This window comes from Hemicordylus capensis, chromosome 15 (genome assembly GCF_027244095.1).
Source record: "Hemicordylus capensis ecotype Gifberg chromosome 15, rHemCap1.1.pri, whole genome shotgun sequence".
Classification (NCBI taxonomy): domain Eukaryota; kingdom Metazoa; phylum Chordata; class Lepidosauria; order Squamata; family Cordylidae; genus Hemicordylus; species Hemicordylus capensis.
In genome coordinates this window covers 15,919,982-15,938,202 of record NC_069671.1, presented here as the reverse complement: position 1 = coordinate 15,938,202, position 18,221 = coordinate 15,919,982, and the positions used below count along the sequence as shown (strand labels likewise).

Sequence of the window (18,221 nt, the reverse complement as noted above, 5' to 3'; positions counted from 1 at the left end):
GCCTAAGGGAGGGAGGGGCGCGTGGGTGGTGTTGGCAGCCGCTGATTGGTCGGTGCCCCGGAGCCGGCAGCAGCGGAGACGGCTTCGGACTCTTGGAGGCGAGAAGGAGCGAGTGTGCGGGCCGGGCCGTGAGGGGCGCGGAGATGCCTCGGCCGGGCGGAGGCCTGCCTGCCCCGCTGCCGCTGGGTCTCCTGCTTCTCCTTTACAGCAGCAGCCTGGCTAGGGAAGCCGGGGCGAGCGCTGTCACTTGCGGCTCGGTGCTGAAGCTGCTCAACACCCGGCACAACGTGCGGCTCCACTCGCACGAGGTCAAGTACGGATCCGGTACGGAGCGGGCCGCGCGGGGGGGGGGGGGTGGAGAGGGAGGGGGAGACACGCACTCCGTGTGTAGGCATGTGCGTGGACCTTTCTTTCTTTGTGCGCTTAAGTATGCGGACATGGATGCGTGTTTATATCTATCCATTATCATTTTTATTTAACATGTATCTGCATTCCGCCCACTATCGAAGTCTCGAGGCGGTGCACAGCTATAAAACAAACCAAGACGTTTTATCAATGAAAACATATAAAAGATCAAATTGAAATATTCATAAAAACTGCCAAGTAGCTAAAAAGCTTGATGTGTCTTTAGTGGTTTCCTAAATGCTGATAGGGTGTGTGCGTATAAATCGAGATATATGTATACACACACACACACAAATTTAGTTGATTTTATTACTTTTATTGTATCTGTGTCTATCTTATTGTTGTGAACCAGCCTGAGCAGTAGTGCCCTGGAAGGGCAGGATATAAATATTTTAAGTAAATAAATAAATATCTCTCGGTATACTTAATTATACAAGTGTATATACAGTATACCCAAATATACAAGTGTGTCTGTGTGTGTATAAAATCATTTGTACATTTAAATATACAACTGTGTCTGTGTGTGAATTTTTATTGATTATGTGTGTATATCTATATCTTTGTATGCTTAAATATACAAGTGTGTGTATATAGTGTACCCAAATATGCAAGTGTGTATATGTGTATAAAATCATTTGTACATTTAAATATACAACTGTGTATGTAAATTTTTATTGTTGATTAACAAAGAAGAAATGTTACAGGCAAGACATTCCAGCTTCTTCCTCCTTCAGCTGTTCTGAGGTTACAGGAAAGATACAATTGCTACTTGATAAGATCGGAGCAGCTGAAGGAGAGGAAGAAGAGAGAGGATTGACATTGCAAAGGGGCGGGGGCATTCTCAGAAAAGAAATGGCAAGCCTCACTTGGCTAGTTGGAACTTAATCTTTGTTTCTGGCTTCTGTATCTGATACAGTGATTGGGTAGTGATTTGTTTTGTTAACAGGAAGTGGTCAACAGTCAGTGACTGGAGTTGAAGCGTCTGATGATGCTAACAGCTACTGGCGGATTCGAGGCAAAATTGATGGTTCCTGCCAGCGAGGAACACCAGTGAAGTGTGGGCAAGCAGTACGCCTTACCCATGTAAATACAGGGAAAAACTTGCACACTCACCACTTTCCATCACCACTTTCTAATAACCAGGTAAAACCAGAGTTGATCCTTCACGCCGTGTGCTAGTTCTTTCAAATGCTGCTAGTAAATGTAAGCACGTATAAAATTTAGTTTTCCTGTTTGGAAAACTGGAATTGCAAGGTCATCAAGATGTAAAATATTAGCATGATTACAGCCTGGATTTTTGTAGGTGGTCTAAGCACATGTGAGTTTTGAGAGAGAAAGAAGTGGAGAAGAGAAAGATAGGAGCAGAGGGAGAAGAGAGAGAGAGAAGCAGAGGGCTGGGGAAATTGAGCGGCCATGGTTCCCCTAACCCCCCCGATTCCCATTGACTTCTTTGTCTCTCCAACTTGTGAGAATGCAACCCTCACAGTTGGCAAGGGACGTTCCTAAGCCAGATAATAGAAAGGCTTAGTAAAACGGTAGCTGGGTTTTGTGCTCCAGTTGTAAACCACTGCAGTTGTTCTTGTAGTTAGCAGTTTTCCTGGACTATATAAGGCAGGAAAAAATGTTCTGAGTGGCAACTAATAATCTTCAGTGGTATTAGCACATGTATCTTGCATGATGATAATAGTAAGAGTATTTATGTAGGGCACTGGAATGTTTCCAGTGCTTTGCAGACATCATCCTGGCAACGGCTGAATGTCTGTAATACTGATCTATAGTAGTAATTCAAGGCCAGCCCTAGATCAAATGGAACCAAGTCGAGAGCATATTTGATACCCCTCTTCATTTGTTCAACTTTTGAATACCTTATTCTCTTTCTTACTTTTGAAGCCGCTTTCAGAAGTTCAATGCATGATCTGCATGTATGATGTATCCCTGTAATATAAAATGATACGTTTGCGTGTTTGGATCTGTATATCTGAATTTGTTCATGTCGTATATAAGAATAAGGAAATAAAAACAATTTTGTTGTTTGTAGGCTTATAGAAGCTTTTAAGCGGTTGACATATGATTGTCACTGTGGAACACAGGATGCTGGACTAAACAGGCCTTTGGTCTGATCCAGCAGGGTGTTTCTTTTATGTTTTTATATTCTTAAAATTTAAGAATGTTTGGAATGTCCCCACAAGCACTCCCTACCCCAAATCCAGTGCTGCCTGGGTCACCTGCCCGTAAATCCAGCCCTGAATATGTCAGCATTATTGCCGTGTTGTAGATAAGAGTGGGGAGCTGAAGCTAAGAAATAGTGGCTTGCCTAAGGCCACCGAATGAGTTCATGATACAGGCAAGACTTGAATCAAGACTCACATTTATCTGACACTTATTTCTTTCTTGGAAGCATATTATTCTTTGATTGTAAGTGACTTGCAGCTGCTGCTCTGCTCTTTCCACTCTCAGTTCCTGTCTTCTGTCACTTTTGAAGTCTAGTTTTCAGGTTCTAAAAAGGGAAGTTCATCCTACTAAGTTTATCATTTTGCCTTCCATTGCCACTCTCTTCACTGTGTGGATTCCTGTAAACCAGTCTTTTTTTCTCTGGGTAAACCTTACAGGAGGTAAGCGCTTTTGGTGATGATGGAGAAGGAGATGACTTGGATGTGTGGACAGTGCAGTGCAGCGGGTCACACTGGGACCGGAATGATGCAGTCCGCTTCAAGCACACAGGAACGGATGTATTTCTTTCAGTGACAGGTGAACAGTATGGCCACCCAATCAGGGGCCAACAGGAAGTCCATGGCATGCATTCGCCTAATCATCACAATTACTGGAAGGCAATGGAAGGTGTTTTCATTAAGCCCAGCTTGGACTCTACAAAGCACGATGAGCTCTGAATGTGTGAAGGACCTCGATGTAGATCTGAATTGCTACTGTTTTAGCAGCAATGAGATGCAGTAGGAGGACACCGTATTTTGTGAATAACTGGACTTCTGATCTATTCAGATTGACAAGGGGTAGATTGGCTTTGTGGCTCATGTTAATTTTCATCAGCCATTTCCTTTTCCTTATCTCATTCACTCCTTTCCTTTTCCCTTCATTAAGAGAAAATGATGAAACTAAACTTTGTCATCCAAAGTGCAAGAAAATGATTAAACTGTAAACTATCTAATCCAAAGTGCAATAAAACCTGAATTTTATCATTCTGTATCGAGTTGTATATAAGTTAATGAAAAATGTTTATTGACACTTTGTTTTAAGCAAAACAAACAAAAAATCAAAGGGAGACTATATCATCTGTCCATTTAGAAAGAGGTAAAAGTGGTGCAGTGGAGAAATGCTTGACTAACAAGCAGAAGGCTGCCAGTTTGAATCTGCACTGGTACTATATCGGGCAGCAGAGATACAGGAAGATGCTGAAAGGCATCATCTCATACTGCATGGGAAGCGGCAATGGGAAACCCGTCCCATATTCTACCAAAGAAAACCACAGGGCTTTGTGGGCGCCAGGAGTTGAAATTGACTTGATGGCACACTTTACCATTAAAAGGTCTTTAGATCTGGGGCTTCCTAAACAAACAGCTTTACACTATTACTTGACATAATCTGCAGTTCACACAAAGCCCTTTATAGTGCCTGTTGTGCTTCATTATTTGCTGTATTGGTCTTCATCTGTATTTTAGAATTAAATACTATTTCATATATGTATTTGGATAGCTGTGTTAGTCTTTTTGTACTGAAGATCCAGTAGAGGAATGGGTAATGTTACATTATCAGGGAGAGACTTGCTACTTGAAAGACAATAGTAACAACTGCTGCAGAAATTATGCACTCATACTGTTCATTAAATTCACTTATTTTTATGGCTTGGAGCATTTTCCCTAAACACCTTTCTTTCAAAATACTAGATTATATTTGTATTTGCACATGCACAACCTCAGGCTCATTTGCTTTTACATAATTATGTATTTTACACTGAATACTATCTTGAGATTGATGACGAAAGGCAGCTTATAGGTGTAAAAATAAATGTAAAAGGTAGCAAGGGATGATGCAGCTGCACTTCAGCCTACCTGCTCCTCCACTTCTGTTGCCTGCCCTTCCCTCACTTATTCTGGCAAGCTGGTCCTCAGAATACTGCACAGCAGGGGAAGAAAGGGGATGGACAAGGAGGAGGAGATGGGTGAAAAAAGCCTTCTCTGGGCTGCTTCTCCTCCTGCCTTGGGGAGGGCACCGGGTTTTGAGCAGAAAGGGTATTTAAGAGTGGGAGTATTCACTGCTGCTGAGTGTGAAAGGGCACAGAGTGGGTGAGACGCACCGGGAATATGCCCTTTTGCCCTGTGGGCCAGTCCGAGCCTGGGGAGGACAAGTGGCCTGCCCTAGTTCAGGAGCAGTGCATGCTCCTGTGTTGTGATCATGTGCGAAGGGGTGCGGGGGGGGGGAGTGGGAGAGGAGGAAGAGATTGTGAGACTGGAGTTGCTGGACTTTGCCACATTTCCCTCCTCATTTGGTAAAGTGCTGGGGCAAGTGGCGAGTAGGACAGCACAACTACTATGATGAATCTATCTATATATTTAATTCTCCTGGGTGAGCCTTGGAATGTGCATCCTGGCGCCCGGCTGGGTGGTGGAGGTGCTTGATTGACTGAGGCACACCCAGGAGAATTGGTCGCTGGGTGGGCTGGCCGCGGAGGAAGGTGGTGGTGGGCAGGCCTGGCTGTGGAGGTGAGGTGGTGGCGGCGGGCCCAGCCGCAGAGGTGAGGCAGTGGTACTCGGCCCAACACTGGGGCAGAAGGTGAAGGGAGGAGGTAGCCGGCCCCAAAAAGCGCACAGATGCTCTGTGCGGGGTCGGCTAGTATTTATATACGGCTCTTCAACCAAAGGTCTCAAAACGGTTTACATAGAAAAAGAAATAATGCATAAATAAGATAAGATGGTCCCCTGCAGTGTTCCCTCTAACAGGGCTTCCCAGATGCTGCTCACTACAACTCCTAGCATCCCAAGCTGCAATGGCCTTTGGCTGGGGATTATGGGAGTTGTAGTCAACATCTGGAAATCCCTATTAGCAGGGACACGGGTCCCCTGTCCCCCAAAGGGCTCACAAAACATAAGGCAGATATCAGCCACTGGAGGGATGCTGTGCTGGGGATGGATAGGGCCAGTTGCTCTCTCCCTGCTAAATGTAAGAGAATCGCCACTTTAAAAGGTGTCTTTTTGCTCAGCTAGAACCATCCGGCCCACTTCCTCTCTCCCAGACAATCCCTCCCACTCCTACCTTGCTTCTTTCCTCGCACACAGTCACAAAATGGGAGTGTGCACAGCTCCCAGACTAGGCTAGGACAACACTTGTCCTACCCTAATTATGATACTTGCCTTCCCATCCTACTGCCAGAGGTTCCAGACTGATGAGAACTAGCAGTGATGGCAAAGCAACATAATTAGGGACCACGCCAAACACGGCCTTTTGTTGAAAAATCCAGTCGCTCTCCTATTTTATTGATTCAAGATGTGTTGTGTTATTAGGACTTCTAGCCAGCATAGGGTCTGCTCTAACACCGTTTGCAGGCTTCCTTCCCCTATGGAAAAACTAGACTGAGCGAGAACCGGACGGGGAGAGGGGAAAGGAAGCACTCTAGTACAGTCTGACACTTAACATAATGCGTTTGTGTTTCATCAGAAAGGACGGTTCCTTCCTGTTATGTATGACAATAGCTCATGCTGTTTTTCTGAAATGGGGCAAAACAGATGTCTGGGGCTGCCAGCTTAGCCGTAGAAAATCAATCATACGGAGCTTTAGCTGGCACCTGTTTTGTCTTTCTGGGAGGTCAGTCACCAATTCCCAACATTTCCAGGACTGTTTGCATGGTGCTCCTCAGTTATACTGAGTTGCAGTCGTACATGCTTCACGATTGCACAACACAACACAACAACCCATAATTGGTTTAGAATAATTGCTGTCAAGGAACTTGCTTGGTGCCAGACGACTACAGCTTTATTTATAGCTTTCACCAAATGCGACATCTGTGGCAATTCATGGCGACGTTCCCTATGGGGGCTGCGATTTCTGTGGCAGAACCACAGACTGTGAAAGTCAATTGTATTCCAGGTACTGCTGATGAAACGGAAGAAATGGAGGCTACTTGTTTGTTCAAATTATGTTATGGACTTTGTCTTTTGAAACAAGAAACAATTTAATGGGGCTACATGGTAGAACTTATTTTAAGGGCCAATGCTCAGTCCATACATTAGTAATAAAATGAAGTAAAGGTTGTATATGAAGTATAGTGTTAGACTTCACAGCAGTGTCAGTATAGTTAAGATGAGTTGTTCCCACACTCAATCATTATGTCTTGAGCAGTTTTTTTTATTATTTTTGCATTTATATACTGCCCTCCCCCCCCCAAACAAAACACTGGCATTATCACTGGCAGTTGGTATTTTTTGGTAATTTATTATTTATAAATTGTACATTATTGGTAATAAGATAAATATAATTATAAATATGTATAATTAATTATTGGTAATAAAAGCTAAGCTGTCCAATCTGCCTGAATGTTTGCCAACATCAGCTACATGTCATGTGACACGCCCCTCCAAATCTGGTGCAGATCTAATGCAAAATGGCTGAAGATGTAACAATTTAGAAATGGACCTTTACATTCTAGAAAACAAATGGTGGCTACATTGGTTTGTCATCAGATAATGAGAAGGGCTTGAGTGGGTGCCGAGAAAGGCTGCTGAAACTGTACTTGTGAGTACAGCACAAGTAGACCTCCATCTACTCGTGAGAGAGGTTGAGGGTCCACACACAAGAATGCAAGTTCTACCCATGGGAAAGACTGAAAGGTCTTTTTAGGTGAGGAAAAGCTCCTCCTCATGGGAGGAGTTGGGAGCAGGATAACTCTTTATCATCTCCCAGCTACAGATTCCCCACTCCACATGGCTTTTTTCTATAGTGTTTTGCATTCCAACGAGACCCTAAGTAAATTTTCAAATATAAATACACACACACACCTACTGGCAAGAGAACATCTCTTACTAGAAGTTCAGATTTTTACAAAACCCTTAAATGGTACGGATAGTGTCTGAAACATGCAAAATATGTTGGTAATGGGAACAGAATTTTTGGACATCATTTCTGATTCCATTAATGGCGTATTTTGCCCATTGCAGACTCTATAGTATTAGACACTATAACATTTAAGGACGTTGTAAAAAATATGGCCGTATGGTAGGAGATGTTCTCTTGCCAGAGAGTATATATAATATCGACTTGAAATTTTGCTTATGGCTGCAGTTGTAGAAAAAGTAGTAACTTGCCTGGTTCCCTTAGTCTTAGAATTGCCATTTGGTCTGGATCCTGCCCAATGTGTGCAAATTGCTTATGGAATTTCTACCAAAAAATGGAAGCAGGAATCAAATGGCATCTGAAGAAGGTGCCTCTGCCCCACTCTGGTGCCGGTATGTCTTTGCCCCGTGGAAGCTAAGGTAGACAGCCAAAAAATGCAGAAAATGTTACACCTGCACATGAGTTGTGAGCCTGGCCAGGAGCCCTCAGGAAGGTATTTGGATTCAGCAGAGTTATATAAATTACATAACCGTTACAGCATACAAATCTATATCTTTTATTATTAGTAGTATACCTGTTCAGTTTTCGATTTTAGGCAGAGAGGTGGTGGACCTCTTGCTGTCTTCCTCGTTAATGCTAGCTTTGCGAGAAGACGAGGCTTTCTTCAGGAGTTCTCCAGGTGGCTGATCTGCAGGTTCCACCTCGGGTAATACAGTCATAGGCGTCTTCTTGCTCTCTGGGGGAGTGCTGGCTTTCCGAGAAGATGGTTGCTTTGAGGATACAGTGGGCAACTGGCTTTCAGAAAGTCGGGTTGAGCTGAATGTAGAAGTAACAGACCTCCTAGAACTATCATTGGTGATGCTTAAAGGCTCCTTAGTAGTTGATGATTGGGTTTGTCCCTCATAGTCCTCTCCAGTTTCTGGAGGTGTTTCGGGCACCTGTGGAGGAAGTAACTCATAAATCTCAAGCTCTTGTCTACCTTCTTGCTCGGTAACAACTTTCTTCTTTGTCTTTCTGGGTGCAACCTCTTGCTGAACAGTCTTAGGCCCTTGTCTACCCTCTTGCTCGGTAACAACTTTTTCTTTTGTTTTTTTGGGTACAACCTCTTGCTCAACTCGTGTCTTTGTTAGCACCACTTTGCCAGTGGGAGTACCAGGTCTAAAAAGAACAGTCTTCTTCTCCACAGGTTTCGTTGGTGGTGGTGTTATCGTTGTCTTCTTCTCCTCAGCTTTCTTCTTCTTTTTCTTCTCCTCCGCTTTCTTCTTATCAACACTTTTGATTTTCGGGATCTTGGGCTTAGGTGGACGTGGTGCATAGATCTCCTCGTAGACTTTAGACCAGTCAATTTGAGAGGATAGCCGTATCCCGCTGCCCTTGATCCTCTTATAGCCAAACATGATCTCGAGGAGAACCTTCGTCACAGGAACCGAGATGAACCCCAGCTTCTCAGATAACAGGGTTTCGTAGTTGTATTTGTATATGAAAAGCTTGGCTGCATTTTCGATCAAAAAGTCAATGATAGCTTGCTTTGGGAGAGGCCGAGCTTGCAGGCGTGCCCGCTTGATGTCCTTGGGAGTAATAATATGTTTCGAAAGAGTCCTCTGTAAAGATGATGGAACAAGAAGATGACAACCCAATAGTTACAGGAAGTGTTGAAAGAGGTACTAAACAATAACAGTTATGCATCTGAGATGAATTCATATGGAGACAGAGCATCCACTTTGGATACAGAAGGTCCCAGATTCAATCCCTGGCATCTTGAGATTGGGCTGGGGAAGATGTTTGTCTGAGACTCGGCCAGCAGACAGTACTGAGCTAGGTGGACCAGTGGTCTGACAGACCATAAGGAAGCTTCCTATGTACCTATGAGATAAGGCCTTCAAGATACGAGATTTGGACCAAAGGCCTAATTCAGGGATGAAGGCCATTGTGGCTGGGGCTGATGAGACCTGGAGTCTGTGGACCCACGTTTGAGAGCTTCTGGCCTAATTCATTCTGGAGAGGCATGGTTGCTGCTTCCCCATGACACATCTGTCATGTTTGAAGCTTAGAGTTGCATAGGATTATCAGGTCATTGCTAGTAATATCTGTGCTATCAGAAGCAATCTATGGCACCCATGTAATCGGAAGAACGTAAGAGTCTTCTCAGGGAGAGAAACATGTTATGTATTATTACTGGGGGTGGGGTGTGAGTGGTGTTTCAAGACATTTTGCTCCCTGAGATGAAGAACTCCGTGATGCCCTCACCTTTATATGAAGGAGTTCCATATGTTATATGAAACATATACAGGAAAAAGAATGAAGGGAATGTTGCTTCATATTTATCTTTCCTTCCCTAGTGAGCCACCTCAACCAGCCTTGCAAATCTAGGCTTCGGGGCAAGGTCTCTAGCCCCACCCACTGTCGTGATTTCTAGGTAGGTCTAGGTAGGCCCTAGGATCATTCCCATTAGGAATTCAACACTGCAGGTACCTGTTTTACTTGGGGTTCCGCATCTGACTGTATCGAATCTTGCTTTTTCTGTTTTGGTTTCGGAAGTGGAGGTGGGACGTATTTTGGTTTGGGTGGAGGTTCCTCAGGTGGCGGCCTTGGCTTTGATTTGGGGAGCGGAGGTGGAACATATTTTGGCTTGCGCTGAGCTTCTTCAGGTACCATCGATTTTCGTTTGGATTTGGGAAGTGGTGGTGGTGTGTACTTCTGTTTGACCTTCTCTTCTTCCGTCGGCAAGGGGGAAACCTTTTTCTTCTTTTTAGATTTCCCCTTCCGCTTTTTCTTTTTCCCATCTGCTGATTTGGAGTCTCCATCTTCTTCCCCGCTCCCGGATCCTGATTCTTCCCCACTCCCAGTTTCTGCTGAGCCACTTGGTGCCATTTTCTCTTCTTCTTCTTCTTCTTCTTCTTCCTCACTCTCCACCATGGAAGTGTCCCATATCATCAAAGCTTGGCCGTGCTCATCAAAAAGGTTAAGAAATGGGATTCCATCTGTCATGGTTGCCTCCAGTACTCTGAGAACAGCTTGGTTTATAATATCTTGAAGAGCAGCAAGGATTTTGTTTTCTTCCAGGAAATCAAGAGCATGGAAAGGCTGGTACCCTGGATAGTACAGCGGAATGCTACTGTGGGTTGGTCGTTTCAAAACATTCGTGATTTCCTTATGAAGGGATTCGATGGAACACGATTGCTTGGGTGACGGTTTCTGAAATTTTGAGAAATAATCTTTTTTTGGTGGTGGTTGACAAGGAAAAGCCTCTGCCAGTTTGGCCCAAATGTGGAAGCGTTCTTGCCGGTAGTAACTATCCCTGGATCGTTGCGAAAATGTCTGCAAATAAGCACACATACACACAGAGAAACTAAAAATATGTTATAACAAGAAACAAAAGAGTGTATTAGGATACTATAAGAGGAAGTTGGGAACAAATTGATCCCTTTTAACATCTGGCAGATAAGACAAACCGACAATCACAGAAGGTTCGAGTTGGAAGTTGTTGAGAGCTGGTCTTGTGGTAGCAAGCATGAATTGTCCCCCTTGCTAAGCAGGGTCCACTTTGGTTTGCATTTGAATGGGAGACATGTGAGCACTGCAAGATATTCCCCTTAGGGGATGGGGCTGCTCTGGGAAGAGCACCTGCCTGCTTGCAGGAAGGAGGTTCCAAGTTCCCTCCCTGGCATCTGCAAAATAGGGCTGAGAGAGAGACTCCTGCCTGCAACCATGGAGAAGCTGCCTCCAGTCTGTATGGATGATCCTGAGCCAGGTGGACCAATGGTCTGACTCGGTGTAGGGTAGCTTCCTTTGTTCCTATGAAGGGATCCTAGAGGTCATCCATTCCAACCCTCTCTAAAAGCAGAAACCTGCTACAGCAACCTTCACAGATGGCTGCCCAGTCTGTTTGAAAACCACCAGCGAAAAAGTCTGTGTTCCATTGCTGAACAGTTCTCACATTCCCCACTGCCTAACCTCAATCTGCTTCCTTGCCATTTCAACCCATTGTTCCCTGTCCTCGGGAGCAACAGAGAACATCCACTCCTCCTCATACGTGACAACCCTTGAATGAGTCTATCTCCCCTTTTTCATACATACCCAGCTCCTCACAGGGCTTGGTTTCCACACCTCTCACCACTTTTGTTGCCCTCTTCTGAACTCATTCTACTTTATTAACATCCTTCTTAAAATGCAGGCCTAGAACTGGACATAGTATTCCCAGTGAAGTCCAGCTATAGTGGGTGATGATTACTTTTCATGGACACCTAGAATGTGAAATTTGAATCCCTGGCCTATAACTGCAAAGGTTTCAGAGCCATCACCCCCACATCTGTGGGTAATCTCAGCCAACTACAGACAATTTGCCTGTGTCCCACATCTTTGTCACATGAGACCATCACATAGAAAGGAGAGGTGGGCAGGAGGACATCTGTGATTACAGCCTCACACATGGAAGCAATCCCACATGAGTGGCTATCTTGCAAGAGCACAATTCTCATCAAGGAATGACTAATCCCCACTTCCCACTCCACTTCGTCCACTATGCCACGAGCCCAGCCTTGAGTGTCTGGCCCTCATGAGTGGGAACAGCCAGGCCAGAGGATACATCCCCAAGTTATATGCTAAAGGTCATCCCATTTTTGATGTTGCTTCCATGCAACTGCAACTCACAGGCATCCTGCCTCTGAGCCTGGAGGTAGTCTCTAGCTATCAAGACCAGTGGCCATTGATAGCCCTGCCCTCCATGAATTTGTCTAAGCTTTTAAAGCCACCCAAGCTGGTGAGAATTCCATACACAAGGAATCCGGGTGAATCTGATCGGCACAACTGGAAGTCAACCCAAATGGAAGGGCCAATCCTTCAAAAGCGTCCTGGGAATACCTCTGCATGAAATCCTCCAGATGCTCCTGCAGACGTCTTTCTTAGCTTTGGGAGCCTGGAAGCATATTTATTCAAGAGGCACACTCTGCCATCCACTTTAGGCTCTCTCATTCGCTTGTACTGTCTTTCCCAGTCATCATCCGAGCTGGACGTGGTGGTGGTGGTGGTGGTGGTGGTTACAGTGGTGGCTGTATTATACTTAGACTGTGATTGTGCTGAACTGGAATCGCCACATGTATGACTGTAGGAAAACGACCAAGACGCACTATCTGGGCTTGAGGAAGAATCTTCTTGGAGGTCAAAGACATGCTCGCCATCCTCCGTTGTCACATCACAGAGCTTGCGGACTGCGTCCTCTACAATGTTCTGAAGACTGTTCAGTACATCTTCATCCGCTAAGAACTCCACAAACTCTGAAAATTCATTGGCAACGTGGCTGCTTTCTCCAGAGGTGGTTTCACGTCTCTTTTTCCCCCTTTCACTTGTACGGGCACTGAAAGCAGAAGCAGAAGATGCAGAGTCTCGATTCCGGTACTGGCAGCGTGATGGTGGCCTCAGCAAGTTTCTCCAGTCATAATCAGTTCTTCCGTGGCTCATCTGTAACCAAGCAAAACAGGCTGCATTATTAGCAAATCAGTTGGCAATTTCTGGTTCCTTATGTCGTCTGGACTCTGTTAAAAATGTATTTAGCACTTGCGATAGAGAGAGGGATTGTTTATTGCAGTCAACAACCTGAAAATAGTGCTAGCAATACTCAAAGAATTCTAGATTCTCCTAATTCCAGATGTATAAGAGCTCTGGTTGCTCACCAGTGCTCCATCTAACAGGGCTTCCCAGATGTTGTTGTTGACTACAACTCCCACAAGCCCCAAGCAAAAGCCATTGCAGCTGTGGATTCTGGGAGTTGTAGTCAACAACATCTGGGGCTCCCTGTTAGAGGTACTACTGTGACTCACTGATGATGGGATAGGGCTGTAGCTCAGTGGACGAGTATCTGCAGGTGGTTCCAGGTTCAATACCTGGCATCTCCAGGTAGGACAGGGAAAGGCTGACCTACAGGACCAACAAACAGAACCAACAAATGGAAGTACTTTTTCACACAGTGCATAATCAACTTGTGGAATTCTCTGCCATGAGATGTGATGACAGCCAACAACCTGGATGGCTTGAAGAGGGGTTGGGATAACTTTGTGGAGGAGAGGTCTATCATTGGCTACTAGTTGGAGGGCTATATGCCACCTCCAGCCTCAAAGGTAGGATGCCTCTGAGTCCCAGTTGCAGGGGAGTAACAGCAGGAGAGAGGGCAAGCCCTCAACTCCTGCCTGTGGCTTCCAGCGGCATCTGGTGGGCCACTGTGCGAAACAGGATGCTGAATTAGATGGGCCTCCTTGGGCCTGATCCAGCAGGGCGGTTCTTATGTTCTTATGACTCTTCCTATAGCCATCAAGACAAATAACTATATATTTATCTGCTCCTTTTAAAGCTATCTAAGCTAGTGGAAAGAAGTGCTTCTTTTTAGGAGATCCTGAATCTCCTGACATTGGATGATCTCTGCTTCTAGTCTTGTGGGAGAGGGAGAAGGACATATCTCTATCCACTTTCTCCACACTGTACACAATTTGTTGTTTATTATTTATGTATTCAACACATTTCTGTACCACATCATAATAAAAACATCAACATAATTAAAATAGAGATTAAAACCTACAACTTTAAAACTACAGATCAAAATTAAACAGGTATGTCTTCAGATTTTTATTTAAAACATCCAGAGAAGGGGGAGGCTCTAATTTTGTTCATTCCAAAATCCCAGGGCAACCCTAAAAAAGGTCTGGTTTTGAGTTGCCACCAATCTAGCTGGGGGCAGCCGCAACTGGACCTCCTCTGATTATCTTAATAGGCGGCGGATTTGATTAATATTTATATTTCAATCTCATTCTCCACTTAGTCTAAAATTTGAAGGATGTGGTTCCAACAAAACAGGATTTTGTAGCGGCTATCATCTTTTCATTTCACATTGGATATCCGACCAGATTCCTTCTGGCATTCTCAGCTGTTACCAGCTAATCCTTGGGTCCCCAGATACTGTAGGACTACAACTCCCATCATCCGCAGCCACAATGGCCCAAGGGCATAATGGGAGTTGTTCAGGTTTATTTATTTATTTATTTATTTATTATTTTTTACGTTTTATATCCCACTATCCCACTCTTCCTCCAAGGATCCCAGAGTGGTATACTACATACTTAGGTTTCTCCTCACAACAACCCTGTGAAGTAGGCTAGACTGAGAGAGAAGTGACTGGCCCAGAGTCACCCAGCTAGTATTATGGCTGAATGGGGATTTGAACCCGGGTCTCTCCGGTCCTAGTCCAGCACTCTAACCACTACACCACGCTGGTTGCCATCCGTAACGCACTCACTTGCAGGTAAGCCCCTCTGAGGACTGTGGGACTTATTTCCATGTAGATACATATCGGAACACTTTGCAAGTGATTCCTCTTCCTTGAGAGGGATAGTTAAAGACACTACTTAGTTTTTACCTGTGGTCCCCTGAGGCTTTCATCATCTGCCAAATAGCCAGAGTATCTGTGGCTGGCCATGGTGCTGAAAGGACAGCGCCACACAATCTGCTTTTCACGCCTTCTTTCTCCTCCTGCACACACAGATAAAAACGGTTTTACATAGAAGAGTTTCAAATATACAACACCAGTCACACCAACACTGGATAATATTCCTTTCCTAATGCCTCAGAGACATCCCTAGAGCAAACTAAGGAAATCTAAAGGGAAAGCCTAGAAAAAATAAAAGTCCAAGTTGGTGTGAACTTGCAGAAATATTGTCCTAGTTTCTTTCTTTAAAAAAAATACTTTGAAAAGCAGCATATCTATTATATACTTTGGAGAGTTTGTTTGTTGGTGTGAAATAAAGTCATACTTCCTGATGTTGACCTACTGATACAAAATTTTGCACAGACAATCCTGCCACTGAAATTAGCTGAAGGCACTGCTTTTTACATTATAATGTGCTGGATGAAAGGTTTGTTTTTGTTTTTAGCAGAAATGCTGAATAGAATGATCGTATTTTAACCGTTCTTGTTCTCAACAGATTTTTAACACTCAGTAATCAGATCAAGAATTGAAAAATGGCACCGTGCTCCGGAGAAGCAGAAGGTCCCTCTCAGATTCAAATGTACTATGCATGGTAATTATTCAACACAATTGATAATGTTTGAAATTGAAATCCTACACATTTCAAGCCACCTTAAGTGGCGCAGCAGGGAAATGCTTGACTAACAAGCAGAAGGTTGCCGGTTCGAATCCCCGCTGGTATGTTTCCTGTATCGGGCAGCAGCGATATAGGAAGATGCTGAAAGGCATCATCTCATACTGCACGGGAGATAGCAATGGCAAACCCCTCCTGTATTCTACCAAAGACAACCACAGAGCTCTGTGGGCTCTAGGACTCTAAATTGACTCAACGGCACACTTTGCCTTTACACATGTCAAACTGTTCTTTTAGTTCTCTTTTTCAAGCACATTAATACAAAATGATGTGACATAGGTTTCATTTCTTGAACTTTCCTATAAGTTTAATATCTATGCAAAATGATTTTGCCTGGCCAACTATGGGTCACACCTCCTTGTTAGATATATTTCTTAGTAATAATAGCAATAGCAATAGCAATAGCACTTACATTTATATACCGCTCTATAGCCGGCTCTCTAAGCGGTTTTACAATGATTTAGCATATTGCCCCCAACATTCTGGGTACTCATTTTACCAACCTCGGAAGGATGGAAGGCTGAGTCAACCTTGAGCCCCTGGTCAGGATCGAACTTGTAACCTTCTGGTTACAGGGCGGCAGTTTTACCACTGCGCCACCAGGGGCTCATTAATGGGATTTCAAAATATATGTGTGGATCTGGGTGGGGTGGAGGGCTTCTTAATGCTCCGTTATTATTTTTTGTATCCTCCTCTTCATAAGGATTAGACCCTCTGGATTCTATGAAGAGATGGGGCTCTGTGCAAATGAAGGTAGAATGCTGCCTCAAAGTGAAGCTCTCGCATATCTAAATTAGTATGAAAATCACTCCCGTATTAACTTTAAAGAAACAACTTACAATTGTGTTCATCAATGGCAAATGCCCACGTTGTCAAAGAAGCTAGAATCCAGACTCGTATACCCCTAAAGTCTCCTTCAGGTCCCTAATCAGCAGGGTTTCTCGAATAAAAGTGTCTTCAAAGATTCGCACAGAGAAGCCAAAGAATGGCATGGAACCCACAGAGAAGCTTCCTCAGTCATTGTTAGGTTGGCAGTTCCAATGATTCTGTTCATTTGCATGGGACATTCCACTCATCCAAGGGGTTCTATTCAGCTCATCTGCTGCAAAACATCCACCTGGAGTTGAATGCTATTTTCCCTTTAAAGCGCAATGCAACATTCTGAGAGAAACAGTCGTTAGAATATGGGTTTCTTGTTCCTGAGAGGCAGAGATGCATGCTCCTCCAATGTGTGAAATGTGATGTGGCCTCCGTTGCAAGTATTTGAGATTTAGAGGATTAGGTGAACATAGGAAACTGCCTTCTACTGAGTCAGACCCTTGATCCATCCAGCTCAGTATCGTCTACACTGACTGGCAGTGGCTTCTCCAAGATTTCAGGCAGGAGTCTCTCCCAGCCCTACCTGGAGATGCTGCCAGGGATCGAACCTTGGATCTTCTGCATACAAATCAGTTGCTCTGTCGCTGAACTACAACTCCATCCCCAATACAGGGATACAGGTATCTTTCTCAGCCCTACCTCGAAATGCCAGGAATTAAATCTAGGACCTTCTGTATGCCATGGGCGGTGTACAAATGCCAACAGTAAAATCACAGGTTAAAATACATAAAACACGATAAAACCAATATAAAGCAAATTCTTAAAATTATTAAACTTCTAATTAAAAGCTTGCAAGAACAGGAAAGTCTTGAGGGCCTTCCTGAAAACAAAGAGAGAAGGAGATGCTCTTAGTTCAGCGTCCTTCCTCTGAGCCCTAAGGGGAATAACTTATAGCAGACAGTGCTCACTTGTAGTCACCTTTCCCAAGCCGAGGCAAACCAGGGGACAATTCAGGCATGCTGCCACCAGACCAGTTCTCCATCCCGGTCTGAGGCCATGCAGGCACAACAGTGTTTTCCATTGTGTGAGAGGGTGGATTTTTCAGCATTCCCCTCTTTCCTGATATAGCCGTCCGTGCCTCCCAAAAATGGGTCTTGGAGGGTTCCACAACTCTGAAGACACATTGCCAGGAGACACAGAGGGGCAGGGAGATTGCAAAAGAAAAGAAAAGATCGCCTTCTCTTGTGCAACAGGAAAGGTTGTTGCATCAGCACTGCACTAATCTGGATATCAGCCACTTAGAAAGGTGCCTCTGATCAGTTAGCAGAGGCTGATGCAGCAAAAGATGGACCGACAGGTACTCTGGTCCCAGATTATGCAAAGCGGGCAAACGTCCTTGCAAACTGGCTTCCTTTCGATAAGCTGTGCAGTTTGCAGAAATCGGTCTCTTTGACAAAATAATTTTGGAACACCCCCCCCCCTCTTATTTTAAAGAAGAGGATTCACAGCCATACATCTGGCTCCTGAGATGGGGCCACACACCCTACTTAACTCTGACCTTCTGCCTTGCCATAGCATTCTGTCACCATTCTAGAGACTTGTTTGGAATGGGCCTGTTCTGACACAGGCGTGCACCTAGATACACTCACACCGTCAAAGATGTTTTCGGCCGCTTTGGGACAACGCATGATTGGAGGAACCTGAATTTCCTGTCTCTACCGATATGCTTTAGCTACCTGTAAAACAAAGCTATGGAGAGAATGCTGCTTGGCTGCATATTCCTGGATGAATTAT

The 18,221-nt window shown here is 44.4% G+C and overlaps 2 protein-coding genes across 3 annotated transcripts; one reads left to right on the top strand and one right to left on the bottom strand.

The window, feature by feature from the left end:
• Positions 1 to 9: 9 nt before the first annotated feature.
• On the top strand, positions 10 to 3,606 carry SDF2L1 (stromal cell derived factor 2 like 1). The gene is made up of 3 exons (XM_053280302.1): positions 10 to 324; positions 1,352 to 1,548; positions 3,015 to 3,606. Exons 1-3 carry the CDS (start codon positions 144 to 146, stop codon positions 3,291 to 3,293), a joined length of 657 nt encoding a protein of 218 aa, XP_053136277.1. The 5' UTR covers positions 10 to 143; the 3' UTR covers positions 3,294 to 3,606.
• CCDC116 (coiled-coil domain containing 116) lies at positions 1,535 to 16,932 on the bottom strand. 2 transcript variants are annotated; one of them, XM_053280301.1, is made up of 6 exons: positions 16,448 to 16,932; positions 14,867 to 14,979; positions 12,325 to 12,921; positions 9,937 to 10,782; positions 8,039 to 9,065; positions 1,535 to 2,340 (listed from the first exon to the last, which is right to left on the bottom strand). In XM_053280301.1, the coding sequence occupies exons 2-5, from the start codon at positions 14,924 to 14,926 to the stop codon at positions 8,043 to 8,045; spliced, it is 2,526 nt and encodes an 841-aa protein (XP_053136276.1). In that variant the 5' UTR covers positions 14,927 to 14,979; positions 16,448 to 16,932; the 3' UTR covers positions 1,535 to 2,340; positions 8,039 to 8,042. The 2 variants fall into 2 exon arrangements, with proteins under 2 accessions (XP_053136276.1, XP_053136275.1); XM_053280300.1 differs by lacking the exon at positions 1,535 to 2,340 and having other exon boundaries at positions 6,853 to 9,065.
• Between the last annotated feature and the right edge of the window lie 1,289 nt (positions 16,933 to 18,221).

Bases quoted from the DNA above. Each gene is read 5' to 3' on its own strand.
- SDF2L1 (XM_053280302.1), top strand. From the start codon at position 144: ATGCCTCGGCCGGGCGGAGGCCTGCCTGCCCCGCTGCCGCTGGGTCTC. The intron at 325-1,351 runs GTACGGAGCGGG...TTTTGTTAACAG, and splicing joins CGAGGTCAAGTACGGATCCG to GAAGTGGTCAACAGTCAGTG. The intron at 1,549-3,014 runs GTAAAACCAGAG...TAAACCTTACAG, and splicing joins CACCACTTTCTAATAACCAG to GAGGTAAGCGCTTTTGGTGA.
- CCDC116 (XM_053280301.1), bottom strand. From the start codon at position 14,926: ATGGCCAGCCACAGATACTCTGGCTATTTGGCAGATGATGAAAGCCTC. The intron at 10,783-12,324 runs GTATTCCCAGGA...GCTTATTTGCAG, and splicing joins CTGGAGGATTTCATGCAGAG to ACATTTTCGCAACGATCCAG. The intron at 9,066-9,936 runs GTACCTGCAGTG...TCATCTTTACAG, and splicing joins CGGAACCCCAAGTAAAACAG to AGGACTCTTTCGAAACATAT.